A 17,951-nucleotide genomic window follows, 5' to 3' on the forward strand; every position below is an offset into this window, starting at 1 on the left:
AATGGCTTAGCTAAAGATGACAGTTTAGGTGGGGATTAGGTTGATGTCTGTAGTCACTTGAACTAAAACCTAGTTCAAATGGCTTGTATTTCATTGGGGTTGCCAAATACATATCTTCTCCAAACAGAGATATGCTGAGCAAGTATCTCAAGTTCAGGCAGAGATGAATTCCCTCAAGCCCTTCCTGTTCTCCACTCAGATCTCTGCTGCTGCCTTGTGTTCATTTATTCTCATTGCAGCAGAATGGCTACGGCGTTCTCATCACTGAGCTGCCTGTGGTACTAGAGCAAGACTGAGATTTTAAAGGTTTAAATAAACATTTGAGGTAGTTGTTTGAGGTAGGCCTTTTTGTGCTGAGTTGTTCTAGGCATCTCTCAGTTCAGCACCTTTTTTTTAGTGTTAGAAAAATAAAATAGACTGGTCTTCCTGTCTCAGACCAAATTAATTACATTTACTTTCAAAAAAATAAACCACCACCAACACTAAATCTTGAGCCTTTACATGGGAACTGATATGAAGGATTGCTTTCTGGATGGTTAGGAAATTTAGGTAGATTTATTAGTATCTGGGTTATTTTCAGTCATCTCATTTTTCTCACGTGTCTTTGCATTTGTAGAAATTTATGTAAAAAGGTTGCCCATTTAGGCTAAAAAGCCATTGTCCCTGCCCATATGTGTTGCTTCAGATGTTTTTTCTCCCTCTTTAGCATGGAGGAAACCTCATCCATAGAGTCTTCCCAGTCCAGTGAGAAAAAGAAATACAAGTTTTGTGCAAAGTAAGTGTACTTCTGGGAAATTCTCAAGTTCAGTTTTTGCTGTCCTGAGAAGTTCACATACATCTGTCTATATTTGACACCTTTTCCATAGGCCATCAGATTTGCTGCCATTTCAATGTTGAGCCTGTTTTCCCAAGGACAGTATTGCTAAGTCTTTGTGGGAAAAGGGGAGGAGAAGGGGAGGAGAAAGGAAGGGAAACGAATACATACCTTCCCCCGCCCCCCAAAAAAGAAAAAAAAGCACTGCAAAAATAAACTGGTCAATATATGTATCCTCCTGCTCTTATTGCCAAATCCATGCTGTTCAGCTCTGTGTCCTGGGCAAAATTAAATATTTATCTTTTGCAGGCCACTAACACACTTGACAGAACTATTGTTACCTAAACTATCATGCAAGACAGTCCTTGCTGGACTGAGGCAGCTGTTTGAGTAAGAGATGGGTGAATGAAACAGCACCACTTCTGAGATACCACTAAAGTACTGTGTAGAAACCTACAACTTTCCTACCAAAGGGAGCAGATGCTCTGTGTTCAAATAAAAGCAAGTGAAGTTCTGTCCTTGTTTTAATACTGTGACACTGTTACAGTATTTAAACAGACATACATGGAATTACATCCTCAAAAGATAGCCTGGAAAGGCTATCTGAAAGTCAAACTGAAACCATAATTAGTGACCAACCCTCAGGTTTTAAGGATTGCTTCGGGGGTTAATAATGAAACAATAAACAGCTTTCATACTGATATGTTCTTCCAAGAGAAGTGACAAAACCTCATTGCTTGAATCATCTTAATATGAATAATTGGTGACTAACAACAACAAAAAAAAGAGTAAGCCTAGTGAGGCATGAGCTGAGATTAATTCCAGTATTGAAAGGTAGGAAGGACACAAAAAGAGGGAGCTTCTCCCTGTTCTCTTCCTTTGTTGACTGGGACTTCACTACAGATTAGCAATAACATTTCAGAGCATGGAAGTACCAGGTGAGTGATACTCTTCATTATAATTGTAATCAAAATATATTTAATGCTTCTTTACTAAATGATCAGGTTTTCACCATTTTCAAAATTGGACTTCTATTACCTGAAGAAAAAAAAAACTCTAATAAAGGAACATAATTTTATAATTCTGGGACACTTTCACAGCCTCGTTACCGAAGTTCATCAGACATGTACAACTATCTAGCCTTATATATGCATATCCAATCAGGTGATGAGCACCTACTTTAAAAATAATTTCAAATAATATATATTTTACAGAAGTTTGATTAATGTTTTAATTAAGGGATATTGCATTTACTGCATCTTCACAGAATTTTAATGGTAGACTTTAAAAATTCATTTTAGGCATTTTAGTATCATAAACAACCTGCTGAGAATAAAAACAAGAGAATGATAGGCACAGATGCAAACAATTTAAGGCAAAGGGAGAATTATACAGACAGTGACCTTATCCTTAAAAATAAAGCAATAAAATTATTTAGAGTGGCCCAAAAGAACACAAAGAACAGAAACCCATAAAATTCAGGTAGAATGGTAAGAGATCCTTCTCCACAAACACAGCTCTGTAAGGCTACAAAACAGTCCCCTCAAGCACCCAAGCCCAAGCATTTGTAATCTAAATGACTTAGACTTCAGAAATGGCTAAAAGTGTGATTTTGGACTACCCAGGGTAGATCCCAATGAAGTGACATTCCAGGCTTTAATGTATATTTTCTTCTGAGAAAAATTATTATGTTAAGCTTGACTTTAGACCATATTTTTAATTTCCTGTAACTCCACGTTCAAATTTTCAATTATTCTGTAATCAGCTGGCAGGGCTTTTTTTTTAATTATTATTATTATTATTATTATTATTATTAATTTTTATTTTTCCTTTTTAAAAAATGTTAAAATTTTTTTTTCTTTTTTTTTTCCCTATATATAATTCAGATTTAATCTCAGTTCATTCCTGACTCTCTCTCTGGGAGTAACAACTAACAGGGAGACACCATCAATTTTCTTGAGGAACCTGCTAAACTGAAGGACATCTACATTGTTGCCATCTACTTTGCTGCCTATTTCTAACACTGAAGACATCACACTCTGCATGGATGGAGAGAAGCAGAACAGCCCCTTTTTCTATGAAGTACTCAGAAACCATGGAGAAACATATGAAGGGAACTTAGAAGTCTTGGTAGAAGGGTTTCTCCCATCTTTTTCTGGTATTCTTATGGAGGATCAGGACCTACTTTCCATAATGGATTGAGGATAAATGATGAGCCCTCTATCTTTCAGTGTTTCATTGAGACTAACATCCAAACACATACACATGATATCTTTGTTTCCTTGTGCTGAAAGACAGCAAAACAGAGGTCCTAGATTGTAACTGCAGAGGTTTATATTACCCACTGGACCATTAAGGAACTATTACAACCACTTTACCTTAACAATCTTTTTAATTAATCAGGTATCTCACTGCTGGTAAAGATGAGTTGCTGACAGCACTCCTAGTGTTATGCAGAACCAATGAATGCTGAACAAGTGCTGACTATCAATTCAGGCATACTCCAGTCTTTTTCTGTATCCTTTCAGCTCTTTCTTCTTTGGTTTCTGTATGGCACTTTGCAGATGCAGATCAGAGGGATTGTCCTTTTTCTAATTTGGTTCTTCAGCCTTGTGTATCTGTGGTGCAATACCCGTTGAAAAATTCTCTATTACCTCAGTCTTGCCCTTTCAGCATATTTGTCAGGCTTGACTTCTCAATTTCTTAAGCACAGCCCACCCCATTAAAAGCAGGAAGGGTTTTTACTTGTTCCTTATGAAAAGCATGATGCTGATTACATTGTCTTAGGGTATCGCCTTAATTTACTTAAGTTAACAAACTGATGAAGTAGTTTTTTGTTTTTTTTTTTTTTTAATTATTTAAAAATATTTTTCTTTCTTTCATTTTGGCAAAGAAACCTGGCTGGGTCCATACAGTCAGAACCCCTGTGGCTCTCAGTATCAGAGATAATTACAACAGGCACGCAGCCAAGCTTTATTTTTCCAAAAAAATTATTTATTTCTCTTAACAATGACATCTTTATCTTCAAACTTTCCAGAGGGGTCATTATGTATTGTATTCAGCTGAAGCTCCCATGCTGGGATGGAGCAAGATGAAAGGTTTGAATCTTTAATTAGGATTCTTTTTTTACCCAAATTTCCTGGTTAGAGCAGAAGGATGGGAATCAAAGAGACAGCTTTGTGTTCTCCCAGTGTATTTCCATCTGTCAGAAAGAAAGCATTTGGTTACTGAATTTTGTACTGTGACAAGAATCACTGATCCTATTTATTTGAGACTGGTTGATGAGCTTGAAACAGGAACAGAAATACAGAAATAATGCCAGGAATATGTGTGATTTCTGCATGGATCTCAGATGTCACGTGCTAGAAAATGCTGAGGCCTGGCGGTGTAAGATTTGAAAGTAATTTGACACCTTGTATAAAGTCTGGTCAAGTGTAGTAAATGTGCAATAACCCTGGAATGCTGAATTATATTTCCTTTGTGACATTTTCATCAGATCTCTATTCATTTGAAAGCTAAATTATCTTCTGGTTATGCAAAATGTCTGATTTATAAAAGGCAGATAATTTATATATGTATCTTGAGAGTTCTCAAGTGTCTGCTGTCTTGAGAACAAAAACCTCTAACCAAGTCTGGTTTGCTGATGCAGCAAAACTCATTTCCTGTAACAAATGTATTTATTTTAAGACCATGAAGGGACAATTTTTATTGTTCCAGGCTCTGGCAATCTCCCCTGCTCCAGTCCTTGAAGGGTAACGAGCTATTCAGAAACTTCTTGCTTGTAAAACCTGTGGTACTCATCAGAGGGGTAATGCCTCTGGGGCCTGTATGTTTGGATAATGGGCACAAGACTGTAGCTGTAGCAGAGAATAAACTTAACAGGCTGGACTGGAAACGGCTGAACAGTGGGGATTCAGCAATGAGATGGTTAATTTATTTGTATCTCTGTAGGTGCAGTAGGGGAGAGAGCCCTTCATGTGACTGCCTTGTAGGACAAAGTGGATGCTGCTCAACTTCGATGGAGGCAGCCCCAGAGCTTGTTATTGAAACAACATCTGAGCTGTAAACAGGTATAAATGCTGAGCTGAAAGGACAGTATCAAGATACCCAAATGATAGAAAATGATCCAATAATGATCCAGAACCGTGTTAGAGATTCACTGAGGATCTCAAAGAGCTACCAAAAATTACCTACTTGAGAATGTTTTATTTTATTGTCCCATGACTCAGTTTCTTGGTACATCTGGATACTCTGCTCTCACTCCAAGAGGTAAACTGTGTACCTACACTGTCTAAGAAACCTATGTACCTAAACTGTGTACTTATGATAATCTAAAAAGCCCATAAGTTAATTTTTTCCTTGAAATCTATCCCATTTTCAACTTTTTTTCACAGTTTCTCATTCTGATTTGATTTGTCTGGATTGATAATTGAGAAAGATCACATTGTGATGACCTCTGCAGACATGTTTCAGTGCTGTGAGGTGCAATATGGATTCAGATGATGCTGCTTTTCCTACCTGAAGCTCATTCTCACAGATGTTGCTACACAGACATGCCAGAGGAAGCAGTGTAAGCAGTCTTAGGGAGGAGCCTCCTCTATGAACAAACACAATCCCTGAGAGGAAAATGCATTTGAAGTTCTTGTACATTCATGTAGCCCTCAGGAGCAGTAGTATTTATTTTGTGGGTTCACCTAAATTTAAGGGTGAACATTACATTTTGCTCCATGAATTTTTCCAGGAGGATATCACCTTTTAGAATGATTTCACAGCAGCTCTGTGCATTGCATGAGAATTACATCCTCCTATTTCAGAAAAAGTCTGAAAAAAGTAGTGAATATAGCGATTTATGTGCGAAATCTAGCTATGGTCAGTTTCCTATTTATGAATAAGATTCTTCATTTCTCTGTGCCTCAATTTCTCCATCTGTAAAATACAAATTATTTCAGAACCATAAACAAAGGCTGATTCAAAATTTGGTGAAGTAACATTTCCAAGTACTTGAGATACTCACATAGAAGCTATTAGAGAAGTGTGAAAATATGAGTGGGAACAGAAGTGGAATAAACAAGGTGCTAAAACACTTTAATGAGAAATGCTGACAGTGAGTATTGTTCTTTTTGAGTGCCAATTTATTTCACAGTTGTAGTATCTGCTTTTGGGTCAAAGTAAAATGAACACTGCACAGATGATAAACCAGACCAGATCTTATGGTCCTTCCCACAGGACAAAACCCAGACTGTCTTCTACAAAGTCACTCCTAACAAGAAATGAGGTGAGAATCTTGAGAATTTCCTGAGACTTTAAAGAAATCCTACACTTCATCTCCCTTGTTCCATGGATACTCATCACTTATTCTCATGGAAATCTTTGAAAATCCTGTATTTTCCCAAGTATCTCTCAGTATATCTGTGGCTGTGCTGTGGATTTCTAGCTGTTGAAGTGCTCCTGGCACATTTGATATGGTGTGATAGACAATAAGGAAATCAAGTGTTGCAGGAGAGGCTGCTCCTCACAGTGCTGTGATGAAAGAAACCAGCAGTTTGGTGAAGGCGATAATGGAAAAAGGAGATGATGTCAAGAGTCCTCGGGCCACTGAATAAATTTGCAGACACAACCATTACAATCTCATCTACTTGGATATTCACCTGTGGGCTAAACTGCTCTGGTGTCTTTATTTCTGACATGCTAGCTGGGTGTCTTTGCATCTGTCCTCCTTTTCTTCCTCTTTCTATCAATCTGTCTAATCAGTAGCATGTCCGTGTGTCTTCCACAAACCCTAACTTCAGAATTGTCAAGGCAGGCAAATCTTGTCAGAGAACTTTTCTCCAGAAGTTTGGTCTTCATTAAAAAAAGAGGTAGTCTTTAGTTCATGTACCCTAGTGGAACTGTTACCCACAGGGAAATGCCTGCCTGAGCCTGCAGGCAGCCTGATACGGTGAAAAGAAGCACCAAACTTTAATCGCGGGTGTGAACTCCGTAATATAATGGTACTGACAAGAGCTGTTAATGGCTTCACTATCACCCATTACAACACTAATACAATTAATCTGTAGCTTCATACCAGATTTTCTCTTGTGCTCAAGAGTATTAGCTCTTCAGATGCAACTATAAAAAAATTCTGCAACCTCAACTGTGAATGGAATTATGCAATATGAGGTTCTGGTGTCTGTGGAAACAAAGTCAGCACAAATATTATCTAAAAACCTCCAGAAGGGCAGACTGTGCAAATGTATCCATATTGTTAATAATGTTTTCTTTTCAAATGGAACTGTTTTTCTCCGGGTCCACATGTATTATAAGGTGATATTTGATATCAGCTGTGGCTTCACAGTTTGTCCCTTCAATTCATACAGATCGCTTTGTGACAGTGATATTATTAATTTAAAATACAGCTGTCTGAAAGTATGTATATATGAAATATTCACATAATTTCTTATCTACTCTTTTGAAATTGAAGAACATTGCTCCAGAGTGCAGAGACTTGTGATTTTCTTTTCAAAGTTGTCTTTCCAATGTCTTTCACCTGTGAATGTATTTATTTCTTCCATTCTCTCCTGTAGTCTTCGTGTCATGGCACCTCTCATCACAACACATCATCTCATCTCTCCTAATCATACACTTCAAAAAAAGTATACAACAGCCATAGAGAACAAATTTTCAAAAAGGCCTCAAAAATTCGACAAAAAAAGGATTGAAATATGATAACCACAAGTGTAGGCTGAATATCAGGAAATATTTGTGACAGTAAAGAACTGGGGATATAAAGTATTAGGTAATTAGCAGACATTACAAAGCACTGGTCACTTAAAACTAGAGTAGAAAAAGTAAAGAATTATTATATGTTTGCTAACACTCAGTAAGGCTCTTTCTTGACACAAACCATCTATCTGCCTCTGATAAAAAACCCTCTCTTTGAAATGCTGGAACATTTCTGCTGACAGGATTTGACAAGCCAGAGAACATCAGCATAGTGCTTTGTTGCATGAGAGAATCATCTTTTCATTGTACTGTTAATCTGAATTATCCCTGAAGAGCAGAAAATCTCTGCAGGACAGATGTAAAAGAATGCAAATCCAAAACAACTGTTTTCATGTCTATATTCAATTTCAGTTTTCATTTCTCCAAATTCTATACCTTGCACTTTGTATTTCTTTTTATAAAGTTGGGGCTTTTCCTCAAGATGCTACTGGGCTGAAATGTCATTTAATAAAAACTGGAATAGTACAATAAGTGCCAATAGTTAATTTATGTTAGACAATGATCTGGCCACCATACTTGTGTGTCAGTGTTTCAATGCCACAACCTATGAGTGTAAGGAATTAAGTTTAGAAGAGAAATTTTCTACTACTTTTCATACTGACCCATCAATTCCTTTTCAGTCAAACATCTCTGTGGTGTATATATGTATATACCTGTGGTGTATGTATATATTATATTTATATATGACTGTACTATGTGTATATTAGAATTTATATCATTGTCTTTCCTGGCAACATCAAGATCTACTCCTACTGAAACTAACACCAGAGATCTTTCCATCCCATTGAGTTTTCAGTATTCTCCCTTAAAACTGTTACTGGTCCATTGTCTAATTTCAGATTAAAAAAGCATGAAAGCTTCCAAAAAATGGTCACTTATCTCTCCATCTACATGCTTAATGAAAGCAACTTTTCAGACAGTTAGATACCTTTCAGATGAAATCTGCTACAGATGGTGGTCTAATCTTACTCTTGATTACTTCACTGTTAATATAGTGACATTTCATTGAAGTAAAGGCATTTTAAATGAACTACTTTTATGAGGAAAAAAAATCTGTTTAAATAGAGCCATTATGAGGCTGAAGAACTCCTTTACATCCTACTCACACTATAAAATAAGATTGAAGTGGGATATAAGCCTTTCACTGCTTCTCTGTGCATGATGAACTGCTCTTACATGATGAATGCTAAGTAGGTACATCCACTCAGGTTCCATTTTGCCCTGTTAATAGAGATTGTAAATAGGAGGTAAGATTATAAACAGGGATTAAGATTAATATAAACTGTTTATTCCCTCTTTGTTTGTCCTTTCTAATGTTTGTAAACAATTATTATCTTTGTTATGCTTCCACTTGCATTTCATTATATGAATAGTTCTTTTTCTTCAACCCCCAAAATCAAGAGGAAATTTATCCTTTAACTCCTGCACCAAAATGAAACACTGAAAAAAAAGAACCCTGTTATAAACTATGCCTGTGGCTGTATGGCTTTGCAGAAAAGAGTCTGGGGGTCCTGATGGACCACAAGTTGAACATGAACAGTGTGCCCTTACCACAAATAAGGTTAATCCTGAGCTACATTAGGCAGAATGCTACCAGCAGGTCAAGGGAGTGATTCTTCCCATCTGCTCAGCTCTGATGAGGCACCACCTGGAGTCCTGTGCCCAGTTCTGGGCTTCCCAATGCAAGGGGGACATGGAGCTGCTGCACAGGGTCCAGAAAAAGGCCACTAAGACAATTTAGGGAGTGGAGATTCTTTCCTGTGAGGTAAGGCTGAGAGAACTGGGACTGTTCAACATGTACAGAAATCTGATGAGAGTGTTTAAAGAAGGCAGAGGCAGCCTCTTTCAGTGGTGTCCAATAGCAGAAAAAGAAGCAATCAGCACAAACTAAAATGCAGGAGGTTCCATCTGAACATCAGGAAATGTATTTTACTGTGAGGGTAATAAAGCACTGGAGCAGGTTGCCTAGAGAAGTTGGGCTTTGCAGCATTTTCTGTTGAGGCTGTAGGTCCAAAGCAGTTTCTTACTTTTAAAATTCTTCATGGGTTTGCTTGTTGTTTGTCTTTTATGTTCTTTCTGCCCACTCTGGAAGTTGTTCTTACTCCCCCTACCTCTCCTCTGATGAACATAAATCTTTCATGTGCTCAGTCTTTACTCTCTGCTATGACTTGATTCTTTTCAAAATGATTTTCTCTCTTTCTCAGGCAAACCCCCTAGACTAGTCTACTGCTTTTGCCTTCAGCAAATAATTTTGGCCTGTTGTTGTGGGAATTTCAGATGAAGTGGTGGTATGTAAATGGAGACAATTTTTGACACGGAGTCCTCCCCCTGGATCGTTTGAATGATTCAAACTCAGGGTGAAAAACATTCAGTCTAAGACACTGGTAGACTACAAACTTGAAGAAAATGAAATTAGTTCTCCAGTTTACATTCATTAGATTAGGGATAAATCTATACTTCTTTTTGCCTAATGCTGCCATCTAATCAGATGATTGAACAAGACAGAGGAGATCCAAGAATGGATCCTTGAGCTAACTTGGTATTCCAAAAAATGAAAAAGCAGGGGAGATTGATGACTGGGACATTAAGGATGCAATTACTTAAGAGTAGCTCATTATTGTGGGATCTCGATTACAACAGATTGATTTGAAGAGAGTACTGGAAGGGGTGGATGTTATTTTTTATTTCTCTCGTCAGATTAGAAGACTCAAAAATTCACATGGTTACATGCCCATGTGAATGGGATCACAGATCCCAGCTGATGTATGGAAATAACATCGAGTTGCTATGATGGAACACATACATCATAGTCTTGTGCAATCCCAACAGCACAATTAGAGTTATATAACAAATGACAGGATAATTTTACAGCATGACTATCCAGATCCACTAAAAGACTAGAACACCTAAATGCCCAAGCCTGTGATGCACTGTTGCTCTGCCTAATCTATTTCAGTGAGAAGATGCAGTTGTTTAAGATTTTGTTGACGGATGTATTTAGATCCTAGGATACTGCTGCTGTGCTTACCCATCAGATCACAAATATGTGACTTAAGAGTTTATCTTGTCTATGTTTGTTCTAGCTGTACCTTGTAAGGGACCTGATCTGATAGGTACTCTCTGAATATACCTAAAAACTCAAAGCAGGCATGGAAAAAACTGATACAAACCAGAAGTCATGAACCAATATATGGCACGTGGTAAGGCCTACCTTTGATAAGGCCAATAGGGAGACTAAAGTTCTGGATCACTTTAATTTTTAGACATTTTATATTTGTACATTCCTAACTGCGATTAAAATAACACTAAGAAATAGGCCCAGGATTTGTGACTTCTGCCCTTAGAGTTTCAGAAAATTGAAGTCACAGGTTCATTCTGTACTGTATTTAAGAAGGGTTTACAACCCAGGAATAGCTAGGTGCCTGATTATTCTGACAAGGTCCTGAACAAACAAAGGAAAACTGTGTTTAGGGAGGAAGTGGCAGACAGTGATATATTTTCCTTAATTAAGGTGACTCTTGCGAGTATTTAGTTTGAGATTTGGATAGCAAAGCTCACATAAAATTGATCTCATGTGGTTAAACTTGACTTATGGACCATTTTATGGTCTATTAGATTGATAATTCTGACTAAAAACTGCTTAGCATTGTAGAATGCCAATATAGGTGACTCCATGATTCTATAAAGATCCACTTTTTGAGAACTCTCACCCAGGGGTAGTCCTTGACAACTGGGAAAAAAGAGTGCACTTTCTATCTACATGGTATGTGTTCCTAAAAAAAAAAAAAAAATTATGTCAGAAGGATCAGAATGTCCTAGTAATCAAAGAACTCAATTGTGAAAGGCTTACAGTGATCTGTGGGTGAATAAGTCAGTGTAAGAGGCTCGTTTCCTGTCCATGTATAGTAATAGTGAGACTGGTTTTGTCTGTTCTTGATATTCTCCTCTTAAAAAGGAAGCCCAAACATGTGATGAAAAAGAGAACCATAGCAATGAAGGGAGAACTAAAAAAGATGTGTGACAGGGAGACATTTAAATATTTCAACTTTAGAGTATAAAGAAGTGAATATGTGATCCAATGATGGTGGAAAATGCAGAAATATCAGATCACAAACAGCTCTTTATACCAACTGGGTAGTGTAAAAGAAGTGCCAGGCAAACATCAATTAAAAATCATCATATCCATAGGAAAAAACAGTCCAAGGTATCTTGCAGATTCATTATTCCTGAATTAATCAAGATGAGATGCCTTTCTAGCAATGATTCTTCAGTCAAGTGTAAGGTAAACTCATCTGTGGGTCAAGAGGTGAAATGCAATGTCCTTGAGGGTAAAGATCAATGTTCCTTCTTCTGCCTTAATTTCCATGGCACTATTCTCATGGCTTTTTGTGAGAAGACTTGGTCTGATTTCTAGTACTTTGTATAACCTGCAGATGATATTTGGAGGCCCCATGTTCAGACCTGGGTCCACAAAAGGAGGGCTTATTCAGAGGATCTAAATTCAGGATATGAGTTCAGAAGAACAAAAGATATTTAGTCTCCTACTTGGTAGCTCTGATAGAGCAATAATATTTTACCTGTCCAAAAAAACCCAACCATTGCTTCTCAGTACAAACTCCAGGCAACCCAGCTGTTGACTGTTCTTACTGTAGTCCTCTTCATTGGGGAAACCCACATTTGTTTACCATGATAATTGTTATTAGTTTGTTCTTGTTATGAGTCCAGAGAGATGACAGGTTAAAATAGCAACAGTTTTACAACTTATAGTAGAGACACTAAGGGTATACTATAATTACTGTCCTTTTTAACAGAACAACATGAATAGATCTATTTTTAAATAGCTTATTTCAGATAGTGCCTTCTCATTCACATCTGTCGAACTAGCTGACTTGTCTGAATAAACCTGATTTTCTTATTTTTAATCTCCTGTTCACTTGCAGAGTCAGTATGCTTCAAAGAGGATTAGAGTCTGTTCTCAGCAACAGAATTGTTTATAAATGCTCAATCTGTTACAGCTGTCCAAATGTATGGGCAGTATAGGTTTGGTTAAAAGTTACCAGAATGCAGTGAGAGGGAGTTGTACAGATGTAACTAAAATTCTAGTATTAGCCAGCAGCGTGTATAATTTCTAGAATCACTGTAAACTAGAAAAAAAATCCAACCTTACTTAGCATGGCCTGAATTTAAGGGATTAGTTTTCAGAAGCAAACAGCTTTCCCACTGTTAGCTAAGTACACTTGGCCTTGTATAAGAAAAATAAATAATAGATCAAATTGTATTAACTGGTTGAGGCATAGATGCCAACCCATTACACTCATACTTGTGACTTGCTTTTATAGCAGTTGACTAAAGGACATTACATTACGTTATTCTTTTCATTCAAGGAACAGAGATCATGGAAGAAACCAGAAAGAAATCTCAATATGTTTTCATGAATCTGCATGTTTTAAGTGAGAATATTTCAAGAACAGAGTTTTCTTATCACTTGAAAAAGGGAAATGAAACAGCTAAGCTCCAAGGCTTTTAGAGAGCAGTTCTGTATTTCAGCACACCAGGGGGAGAAATTCCTCTTTGAACAGGTCCCAGTTACAGATCAGAAGGGTCTAGAAGACACAGTGATTTCTCATTAACTCAGTGCAACCCTTTCAGTAACACTGAAGTGGAACAGCTTCATACACACAGCACGATGACCTTGAATGCCAGAAAAAAAGTAAATTCCGAGAGAGGTGCCATTTTTTCCATAGATTAGAAAAGTGAAGGATTAGACTAGCTTTCTAGTTGGGCATGAGGTTTGCTCTTCCATACTGTTTTTTAATGATATCCAGAGATTCAAATTTGCATGGGATCTGCAATCCTTAGGATGCTCAATACCTATGAATAGTTGCTAGCATGAAAAACATGTGATAGTTGATTTCATTGCTTTTCTAGCATTACCTGGTTTCAGAAAAAAGAAAGAATCAGTTTTGCCTTGAACCCAAATCTATTGCCTAGCTGCATCTGTATGTGTAAAAGTTGTGTAGCTGACTGTTGAGAGAGTAAGCCAAAGGCAGGATTGATTCAGTCTGGCTGCCTTCACTTAGAGTATCCCTCAGGTAGACTTGGCTGGAATTCCTGACCAAGGAATATCCAGTGGTAGGGACAGTTCTTTCTTTGTTTGCTTATTAAAGGTAAGTTCCTTGGTGTTGCTCATCATTTCCTACCACACCCAGAGGTTTCACTCAAGTTCATAACATACAAATTTTCTGGGACTAAGGAAGCTACAGCAGCTTCTTTCTTTCTAGAGAGCCCTAAGTGCTGAACATATTTGTACTAAACAGGTAGCCTCTTTCAGCATTTCTCTCCATGAAGCAGCTTGTGTTCCCTAAATTAGCCCTAATATAGTACTGCACTAAGTTTATATCTTTCCATTTAAAAAAAACCAAACCCAAACAAATAAAACCCAAACAGGGTCTGCAAACCATTTCACCTGCATGTGCACTGAGGGTACTCAGGTTCAAAACATAGAAATTCCTCTGTAAGTCAGACCATCACGGAGCCTTTGTCAACATCATTTCAGGTATGGATGCAAAAATCTTAGTTTCCATGCTTGTCTTTGAACACTCTGGTGAGCAGGGCCTGTTTCTGACATGCCATGGCTCAGTGAGGCAGGGAGTGCACAGGCATGTAGCTCCTGGCTGAGAATTTCACTTGGCTGCCAAAGCGGCATAGGTGGGAACTTGCTTGCCCGACATGCTCTTTGGCAGCACAACACATTAACTGACATACCGGTGCAGATCCAATTATCTGTCTGGGAGGCTCTCCAGCAACTGACAGTAAAAAGGCAGGTTCAAGGAACCTCATCAGGAATAATTACAAAACAGCTTGCCTTAAGGTGAAGTTTCTTCCTGTTTCCAGACAGTGAGAAGTTGGTGTTCAAGCTATTAGTCTTAGCAATATATTCTTTTTAACTATAGCTATGACTCTTCTGAGCTTTCATACAAATGCCTAATGCCCTCAAGAAGATCTATGCATTGATCCTTGTGCATTTAATTTACTCATTATTCTTATACATTGCATACTACAGAAATCATACAGAGTAAAGGCGGGCAATAACTTGTTTATCTCCCATTACTCCTCTGGCAAACAATATGGTTCTGTAAGAGTTTTTGGCATTGTTTCTCACTATTCTGGTGAAGGACAGATATCAGGTGCCTAGGTGAGCCCCACTCCTTTCCCTCCTGATCCTTATCCCTACCTGTTGAGGGTGCTCATATACTACAGAACATCCCAGATGACTGTGGAAACAGAATGCAGCATTTCTGTTTTCAGACAATTGAGAAAAGTAAGGTCAGGCTATTTCTAACATTTTTACCATGACTGCCTTTCCTCCATGCTTGGAGAGTTGAGGAGTGATATGATGACAAATAACAAAAGTTGCATTGCAACATCAGAACCTTTGCATTCCAAGCTACGGAAGAAAACAAGCACTTGAAAATAAGGAACAGACTGCGAATAAAGAGAATGGAGAGACTTCTTAGAGAAAAGGGTTATCCATTTGCAGTCAGTTTGTGATGCCAAGTCTGTCCCTGTGCAGTTCTAGCCACAGCCATGACATCTTGACACTTGACTTAGAAATATCATGGGGACGTTTCAACACGCCTCAGAAGAGGAGGAAGAGGAGATCTAAGATGGCTAATCACTACATGACTTCCTTGGTATAGCAAATAAATCCCTTTCCTCTGACTGTGAAAACGACTTTGCAATATACTTCCTATGCTAATGTTGTACGGTTAGAACTACCACCATGCAGGTTACTTCACTGCAGCTCCCCATAAGGGCCTACTAGACCTCATTGACAATAGAATAAGATTCAGACAAGGCTCCCATTTTGTCTTCCATTGCATGAACAGAAAGAGACTATTTATTTTCTGCATATAAATTTCCAGGCTGAAAAGAGGCCATAGGATTTGAACCAGATTGCTATTTTTTCCACTGATCCTGGCCACCCAAGGCATGGAAAAGAAAGGCTGCCGCATTTCCCCAAATGGCACATAGAACTTCTAGAATACACTCATATATGAAGATGCGTATATGCACTGTTGTCCTCTGGTGAATATATATGGAAGGTGCTAGAGACCACAGATTCCCCTCAACATCTTGTGCTCAATATGCTTTCTGAAGAGGACAACACTTCTTCTGTCTCAGATGCCGTGGGTGGAGCTGACAGTCAGTCAGCATACACAGCACTGGATGTGTGAGTATTACAAGTTTACAGAAACCCCTTAAAAAGCACAGACTGAAATTTTCTGGGGTTGGACTCTAGTCTGATGTGTGGGGTTTTTTTAAACCTTCACACTCTCTTTGTACTGCCATGAATGTTTTATTCATGTTTCCTTGCATTGTTTTTGTATTGACTTTTTTATATCTTGAAAGAATGTCCTTCTATTCTCCCTCTTCAGCTAAAAAATATTAATGATAATGTTGCTCTAATGGTATAACAAAGAGCCTGAACTGTGTTGGCTATTCTAAAGTAACTATTCTGGAGCACTTCCCATCATATTATTGGACTCTTGAATCACTATTAAACATGGTTTAGACCGAGAGCCTTCAATTGCTGGGTTGACTGGGGGAATCCTTAAATCTGCACAGGAGTAGTATCTGAAGTACTTGTGATATTCTAACCTTGACAGCTGGGGAAATACAGTAAGTTCATGACTAGGTCACAGTGAGCCAGCAGATGAGCACAGATTGGAACAGTCAGGGTTATTTCCTCTCTAGACACAAAAAGGTATCATCATTGGGGTCTTGTTTAACAGGGTTTTCCATTTCCTTCCTATGTATTGATGAGGTAGCAAGTGTATAGTTTTCCCCAAGTGTATGAGTTTTCCTCTCAAGCTCAGCTTCATGTTTTCTTACTCCTGCATAGGGATAGATAGAGAGATACAGTCTTGAAACTCCGCCCCTTCTCAAAGCAGATCTTTCCTTAAGTCTGTCTGAAGAGGTACCTAAGCTCTGTCATTCTGGTCACTCTCATGTACCTCAACCAAAGAACATAGTTGATCTCAAGGACATTGCTAATGCTTTTTTTAAGGACTGAAGTGACTCGTGGGACCGGTACCATTCCCTGATCACTCTTGACAAAAACTTGTGAGAGTTTCACCTTCCTTGTTCCAATTGTCTATTTAAAGTTCAGTACTATAGGCCTGCATTTTCTTCAAAAACAATAGTCAAGCAGCTGTGCCCGAGGGCCAGGGTGAGAAAATGAAGAAGTATTTTTCAATAGCAAAGGGTTTTGGATTTTGTCACAATCTTCAGTGTCTGTAAGGGGGTCAGAAGAGAACAAAATCCAAATGCTGGGTACTCAGGATTTCAGAGTATCACATCTTTCCTCGCAAGAATGGGCTTGTGAGAACCAGAACCTATTTGTTTTCCTCTTTACTTGCAGATCCAGCAGGATGGGTTCTACGAATCCTTATTTATCCATTCTGTTGCAGTCCCATAAACAGAGTTGCATAGCACCGAGGATGGACTGTTCCTCACATAACCAGAAAAGATCAGTAATTTCCATCATGGAGCAGACCCAAGAACAGCATGTGAAATAGCATTGAATTTTGAACCCTTTACTCTCAACCTCTTTACCAGGTAACGTGTTATCGCTTACCACATATTGTGCACCAGCTGGAACTTCAGTTCTGGACTGAGCTGGCATACCAAGTGATAGCCTCGTGCTCCATCTGAATAATAATCTCTCAGACCATTCTTCTGAAAAAAAATGCTAATTTTTTGTTGCCTTTATTATGTCTTTGTAGCTTTTCTGGGCTCTTGGCCATAGATAAAGCCTGCTGATGACTTTGTAAAGTTGTCAGATACCTTTTGTTGGCAGAGAAGAGGCAACAGGTGCTTGTGATCTGTCCAAGTTATTATTCCATCTCTGCCCCATGTTATTATAACCTTCCCACCCCAAACCCATTCCCAGTGTACGATGTCAGCCACATTTAATTGTCACCAGTCATTTAGCTCTGCTTTCAAATCTTAGCAAGGCTTTGTTTTTGTTCGTGGAAGAGGACATGTAGTGTGCACTCTGTGTGCATTGTCTTCAAGTAGCATACTGATACTTTTTTTCTTACAGTGAAAATCCCTCTGAATTCCCCCAGAACCTTTCCAGAGTTTGAGACTAGCAGAATAAGGATGGTGTAAACATCACACTTCAACTGGTTCAAGTTGATTCAAATGGACTCGCATGAGCTGGATGCTGTTTAGAATCTTCTTTTGGTGACCAACGAGGGTGATGCCAATACGCTGGATATCTCTGCAAAAGAACAAAGGACATGGAAATTGTTAAAATGGGCTGCTTTGTTCTGAATGGTCTCAGTCCATTTTGCTGTACATCCAAATC

The 17,951-nt window shown here is 38.3% G+C and overlaps 1 protein-coding gene across 3 annotated transcripts in view; it reads right to left on the reverse strand.

Moving 5' to 3' along the window:
* Positions 1–3,786: 3,786 nt before the first annotated feature.
* The window catches only part of EPHB6 (EPH receptor B6), an 85,615-nt gene continuing 71,450 nt past the window's right edge, over positions 3,787–17,951 (reverse strand). Inside the window, exons 17-18 of one of the 3 annotated variants that reach the window (XR_007630879.1) lie at positions 17,217–17,864; positions 3,787–4,016 (exon numbers count right to left, since the gene is read on the reverse strand). Coding sequence is in view for 1 of the 3 variants with exons in the window: in XM_050332095.1 (XP_050188052.1) it covers positions 17,756–17,864 (109 nt within the window). In the remaining 2 variants the exon portion in view is untranslated. Of the gene's footprint in view, positions 17,865–17,951 lie in introns of all 3 variants that reach the window. The other 2 variants (XR_007630878.1, XM_050332095.1) reach the window with 2 other exon arrangements.

Source organism: Myiozetetes cayanensis, unplaced genomic scaffold, assembly GCF_022539395.1.
Source record: "Myiozetetes cayanensis isolate MyiCay16 unplaced genomic scaffold, myiCay2020 scf5-8, whole genome shotgun sequence".
Classification (NCBI taxonomy): domain Eukaryota; kingdom Metazoa; phylum Chordata; class Aves; order Passeriformes; family Tyrannidae; genus Myiozetetes; species Myiozetetes cayanensis.